Below are 6,561 nucleotides of genomic sequence, written 5' to 3' on the forward strand. Positions count from 1 at the left end.
TTGATTACTTCTACAGCTGATTAGTCTGCGGAATAAATAGACATATTGGTCTATACCTATTTATGGATAAGAATTCAGGAAACTACTATTTAAAGTAATTTCCTCCAAATATTATCTACCTTTTGGATAATATTAATTAACAATCTTTTATTGTTAATTTTATGTAACGATACACCCCGTTACATGCTGTCACCTACCCGATCGTCTTTTTGCAATGGAGAGCGAACTAGGGATGTAACGGGGCACTGCCGACTTGTACTGCTTTAGTACAAGTCCACTTCGCACTGCCTCAGTGCGAGTGGTGCCTCACGTCACTTCACGTACACTAGTACGTGCAGAGGAAGACTCTCTTTAAAACACTTGCTTTAAAAAAGGTTAATTAAAAACTGTAATAATATTATTAAGTTCTTCTTGTCTATCTACTTAATACTAACTTAATTATAAACTAATCCAAAACATGACTCAAAGTCTTATCTGACTTTCTCTTTGCGCGCGTCCAGCGCTGACTGGACCGCGGAGAAAGTAGATATAATGGTCTATTTCTACGAATGGATAAACTTTTAGAATATTGCCATGTAAAGTAACATTCTCCAAAAATTATCTACCTTTTTGATAATATATTAATTAGCAGCCTTTAATTATTAATTTTATGTAATAACACCCCCCGTTGCGAGGGAGGCTTCTTCTCAATTTTAACAAAAAGTGGATATGCTTACACAGCAAAATTGACTTGCAATCGGTATTAGATAGTGTTGTCTAGCAAAACTTCTGATCAAACTACTTGAAGAGCAAAGTTCGACGGAGGAGTCATCGTGGGATCGTGACTTTCCGCAGAGCCTTCGCGCTCAAGTCGCTTCTTCTCTAAGAATGCGTGCCACACCGCACGGCCACCTTTTCTCGTATACCAGAATACGAATCCCGCCAAATCTACCACCACAATCGTACCAAGCACGTATCCAATAACTTGCACCACAGCGCTATCCGCTGTACACATATAGACCAGCCCGAGCAAGATGCCTGGAGCCAACAGGAAGAGAACAACAAGGAAGATTACAGCGGTCAATGGCCATGCTGCGCTGCTAAAAGCCAGAGAGCGAGCCCAGCTCAGGATGGGCCTTCGGGTAATTGGGATGGGGTAGAACAGCAAAATGCCGAAAAAGTTAAACCAGAAGTGCACGAGCGCAATTGCTACCGAGTCGGATTTTCCTGTCACGAGGGCTGCCAGCAGTGCCGTGCCAGTAGTGCCCAAGTTCGCACCAATCACCAGCGGATACACTTGCTCCAGCGAAATGACCCCCAGACCTGCCAAAGGCGTGAGCGTAGATGTCACAACTGTCGACGAGTGTACACAAAATGTGATCATTGTGCCCACAACGATGTTAATGTAGCCATTGTAGTTGAGCAATTTAGAAATAAGGCGTTTTGTGGGGCCCTTAAAGACTTTCGCAAGCATCTTTACCAAAGTAAGCAATGAACATACCAGAATACAGAACCCAATCAACGCCGTGATAGACCCAATGGCACCATCGCTCATACTCGAGCCTTTAAACATGCCTCCTTCCACAAAGGTTTGACTCGGTTCGCACACTTCCGAACCAGTTGCCACAGCATAGATAGCTTTTTTGTCCACCACTAAAATCTCTTTTGCCAGTGGGTTCACAATTGTATCTACTGGGCTCGAAAACGCGCCTCCGTTCGTCTGGGCATTTGACATGGCCAGCGACAATTTTTCGAGCGGGTGCAGCACGATTTCGATTGGGAAGAGCACAAAGACTGACCACAAATTATACATGTCATGGACGGTAGCAGCGGCCATAGCACGCTGAAATCGAGCACGGTCGCCAACCTGGCCGAAAGCCACCATGATGCACGTGATGCATGTGCCGATATTGGCGCCCATGATCACGTATACGCCTTGGCGAATGGTCATTCCACCCGAACCCACGAGAGCCACAACAATCGACGTCACCGTGCCCGAACTATGAAGGAGAGCGGTGGCAATGGTTCCGATCATAAGGCCAGCAACGGGATTGTCAGCAAAGTCAAAAGCGCCTTTCGTGTCACATCCGAGGGCCAGTGTGAATCCTTCACCAATGAGCTTAACAGCAACCATGAAGAAATACAGTGCCGCCAACGACGCGATAAAGTAGACCAGACCCCAGACAATCTTCTCCGGAAGCGTCTTCTTGGAGTACGAATCATCTTCGTCACTTTCCACGTCAGCCTCGTTCTTATTGATGCAGTCGCTGGTGACGGAACTGCGCCTGAGATCAAAGATTGGGCTACCCACCTTTTCGTATTCAATGGGAGGGTTATGGACCATCTTAGCTGGTGAATTTGAAAATGAGATCCGACGACAATGCCTCAGAGCCACCGGTATCTTCTTCCTGTTTATATGTATATACGAAAAAGGATCGTCTTGAAAGAATTTTCAAGGGGGGCGTAAAACCTACCGCGAAGACGAGGTGCTGTTATTGCGTGACCTTCTTAGCATGTTTGCTTGCGGCCAGATGGTGTCATTACAGCTTGTGATGGGAAATCGATTGGGAGCAAAGCTTGTATCGCTTCATCTATGCTAGAAAATAATTAGGATGGGGCAGTCAATAAATTGCGTCTCCAGAGCGCACTGCGTATAGGATGTACATCGAAATGGGGTGCTCAACAAAAAAGCTTATTGCTCCTGATCTTTTTGCACGCTTCGGCATGCAATAATATTATCTCAATGGTGACCTTTTTCTCCACTTCTTATTGCGTGGCAAGATAAGATAAGGCGATTTGTGGATTCCAAATAATTGGACAGGCAAAAGATCACCGCAATTTGCGATATTTGAAGGTGCCGTTAAGTAAGTTTAAGAGCGCAAGATCCTAGTGTGGATGTGTCTGAGAAAAAGCTAAGTAATATAAATAGAAAGAGAAAATACCTATGGGTCGATTTCAGCGCCGTCTTTATCATAATGGATTTTGCAGAGATCTGGCTGCGTGTATTTAGAAACTGAGCGTGCGCGCTGCTCCGCTTGCCACAAATTTAAATCATCGCTAATGATTGGCAACGCGATTACGAGCGTTTCAATCTGTCTCAGCAATAGAGACGGGACACCTTGTCATTGAGCTGTGCAAGCACTGGATGCGATGGGTGACTTGCATGTTGCGAACTATAAAAATAGTATTTTGGTACTACGCAACGAAACACTCTAAAGCTAGATGGTGCGTGCATTAAAGCTGCGTATACCAGCTCGTATACTAGCAATTATGATTGTTGTTAGGCAATCGACTGAAATATGAAGTGTGCCGCTCACTTACAGTCAGTCGCCAATTAGCTTGTGCATTTTGGAAACAATTACAATTAAACAATTTATATAAAATTTAAGAAATACTAAAAAAGAAATAATACGTTAATGCTGACCATTTTGCTAAAATCTAATTTTTTGTATATATTATAAAGATAAGTTTCGTTGAACTTACCGTTAAGCCCTCCTCCGAAATTAAAGATGCAGCCACACAAAACTCACAAATTGAAAAAGGGTTATTTCTAGATCTGTTAGATCATTACTATAACGGGGCACTACTGACTTGTACTGCTTCAGTACAAGTCCACTTCGCACTGCCTCAGTGCGAGTGGTGCCTCACGTCACTCACGTACACTTGTACGTGCAGAGGAAGACTCTCTTTAAAACACTTGCTTTTAAAGAGGGTTTAATAAAAGCTGTATTTAATATAATTAAGTTCTTCTGTTTCTATCTCTTTGTTACTAACTTAATTAAAAACTAATACAAACATGTAATAAAGTTTTATCTGTCTCTCTCTTTTTGCGCGCGTCCAGCGCTGACAGGACCGCGGAGAAAGTAGCTATGGAGTCGTACAAGCTATTAAAGCTTAAGGAATGACGGAAGCTTCGCTTCGACTTCGCTAAGCGTAAGGCCAAAGGCCAGTTACGTTCGGCATTTATGCCACAAAACGAAGAAAGGCCTAGCCGATATTTTAGTGCTTCGGTTGACCGTACAACCAAAGATCGAAGCCGCACTGAGGCTTTAAATCCACCTAATCCCACGTTTAGTGGTGGAAAGCGTCGTTTGACGCGAGTTGACCCTGAGCTTGGCGCTCAAAAACGTCAACGGCGTACGGGCAATCTTGCCGAAGAGGTACCTCGAACACCCAAGAGTTTTCAGAAGAGGGGTATCCTAGCCACTTCACCAGATACTGGTATTGACCCTCACGACGACGTCGCTTTGAAAGTTTCTCCACATGAAACCGAAGGTTCCACCGCGCATCAAGAAGCGTGGGACGGGGCCGAAATTTCGGCGGAAACATTTGATGTTCTACGGCACGAGGTGCAACTTCTATGTGAGGTCCTTGCTCGGGTTAGGAGCTCTTCTGAGGCGAGTCGGGACCGTCTTTCGACGCTGGACGGTCAGCAGCCTCGTTTAGAGGGCCAGTTGGATATCCTGGTGAGGATGCAACAATCTGCGGCACGACCGCCTGTCTCGGCGCAAGCGCCTTCAAGTCCAAGTGGGAAGGGTCCCGATATGGCTCAAGCAAGCCTACGCAAAACACTAGGTGTGTACGCAGCTTGCTGGGAAGGTTTAGCGTATAAGCTAGGCCCTTCTTGGCCACGACCGTAAATGGCCCAATAAAGCGCGAGCGCAATTTGATCTTGAAGACCGCGGAAACCAAGTTGGTAGGTAGATTTTTAGCGTTTAGTAAAACTCGGTCTCCGACCATATAAGAATTAATACAGCTTCTGCCTTTGGCATCTGCTTGTTCTTTTTGTTTGTCTTGGTTATCAGCCATCGTATCTATTACATGTTTTAAGATACTAAATCGCGTCGCGAGAAACTCGCTTACTTGTTTCCGAACGGTAACAGGGCTGATATCAGCAAGCCTATCGGCCGATTCCCCCCCCCAACCAAGCCCTGAAACGCGCAGTGGTATCGTTAGTGGAACGCACGGGTGGGTAAGACCGTTTATATAAATCGGAGTATAGCCTGTAGAAGCATGAACAGCGTTATTTAACGCAAATTTCACTACTGAGAGCATTGAGCTCCAGCGCTTTGGTGTATGAGCACAAACGCTGCGTAAAACGTCTTCGATGACGCGATTGACACGTTCATTTTGTCCATCGGTCTGCGGATGGTCCGCAGGACATATCCAATCTGGTGCCAAGCACTCGGAAAATTGATTTCCAGAATTTACCCGTGAAATGGGGGTACCGATCAGAGACAATTGCCACTGGCAAAACCATGTTGTCGATACACGCGATCGATAGACAGCTTAGCTGTACCCTCCCCATCAATGGAATCCGGCACGGACGCTAAGTGAGCCATCTTGCTCAAACGGTCAACAAAGACCACTATATCGGAGTTACCGGCTGAATATCTTTCGGTAGCCCTAAAACAAAATTCATACTAATGGACTCCCAGCAACCTATGGGGACGGGTCGACTCGCCAGTGGCGCAGCAGCATGTGCCGAGGGTTTAACCCGTTGGTACGTTTCGCATGTGCGAACATATGTGCTGACCGATATATAAAGTTTGGGCCACCAATAGCTCTGGCTGATAGAGCCGTAGGTATTTTCTCTACCGAGATGACCACCAAGGACAGTATCGTGTGCCTCATAGAGGATCTAGTACAACGACGCGCGGAGGGTCCGCGATGTCTGTGCAATGAAGCAACAGGTTGTTATCGATAGAAAATCGTAACCTTGCACGCAAACGTGCCAGTAATTTAATACCCGAATCCGAGTTCTTCAAGGCTCGTAGCAGAGCTACACACTGTCCATCCTTGGCGTAAGCCGAACGGATTAATTCAGCAATAGATGACGAGATAGTCGTTAAATGAGAAAGCTCATAATCCGGCCTGCGTGATAACGCATCGGCCAAAGCATTTTGCTTGCCGGGTTTATACTTCACCTCAAAGTTGTATTCCGCAAAAAAGGATAGCCATCGGGCCATGCTCTGTGAAAGATGGGCGACTTAGTCGCCGTGCGTAATGACACGTTCTGTATAAATCACAAACGGCTTAGAGCCGAGCAGATGAACTCTGAATTTGACGAGAGCATACTTCATAGCAAGTAACTATTTGTCACGAACTGGGTCGTTCTTTTCCGCAGCTTTAAGCTGTCTAGACTCGAACGCAATAACACGTTCATACCCCTCAACATCTGCTTGTAACAGAGCACTGCCAATGGCAGAATCTGATGCGTCACAGACGACATTGAAAGGCCAATTTAGGTTTGGTAGTGCCAGAATCGGGGCATGGATAAGACTATCCTTAACTGCTCGAAAAGCATTATTTTCGGTGCTAGTCCAGCACCATTCTGTATCCTTTTTAAGGTGATTAGATAATGGTCTAGCTATATCCACGCAATTTTCGCTATATTTGTTTAAATAATTGGCGAGACCCGTCACTTACGCAAATCCTTTTGGTTTGTAGGAACCGGCCAATCTACTATGGCTTTTACGTTAGCTGGATCCGCTCTAAGGCCTCGCTTTCCAATGAAGCATCTTAAAAAAGGAATTTCTTCTGCGCCAGAAATGCATTTAGCTGCATTGGCATACAATTTGT

The 6,561-nt window shown here is 45.4% G+C and overlaps 1 protein-coding gene across 1 annotated transcript; it reads right to left on the reverse strand.

Annotated features, from left to right (window-relative positions):
- Nucleotides 1-772: 772 nt before the first annotated feature.
- CCR75_005691 (uncharacterized protein) lies at nucleotides 773-2,323 on the reverse strand (the record flags this gene model as incomplete). Its single annotated transcript, XM_067963767.1, has 2 exons — nucleotides 773-1,453; nucleotides 1,481-2,323. 2 exons carry the CDS (start codon nucleotides 2,321-2,323, stop codon nucleotides 773-775), a joined length of 1,524 nt encoding a protein of 507 aa, XP_067815044.1.
- Nucleotides 2,324-6,561: the final 4,238 nt, after the last annotated feature.

Source organism: Bremia lactucae, linkage group LG1 (assembly GCF_004359215.1).
Source record: "Bremia lactucae strain SF5 linkage group LG1, whole genome shotgun sequence".
Classification (NCBI taxonomy): domain Eukaryota; phylum Oomycota; class Peronosporomycetes; order Peronosporales; family Peronosporaceae; genus Bremia; species Bremia lactucae.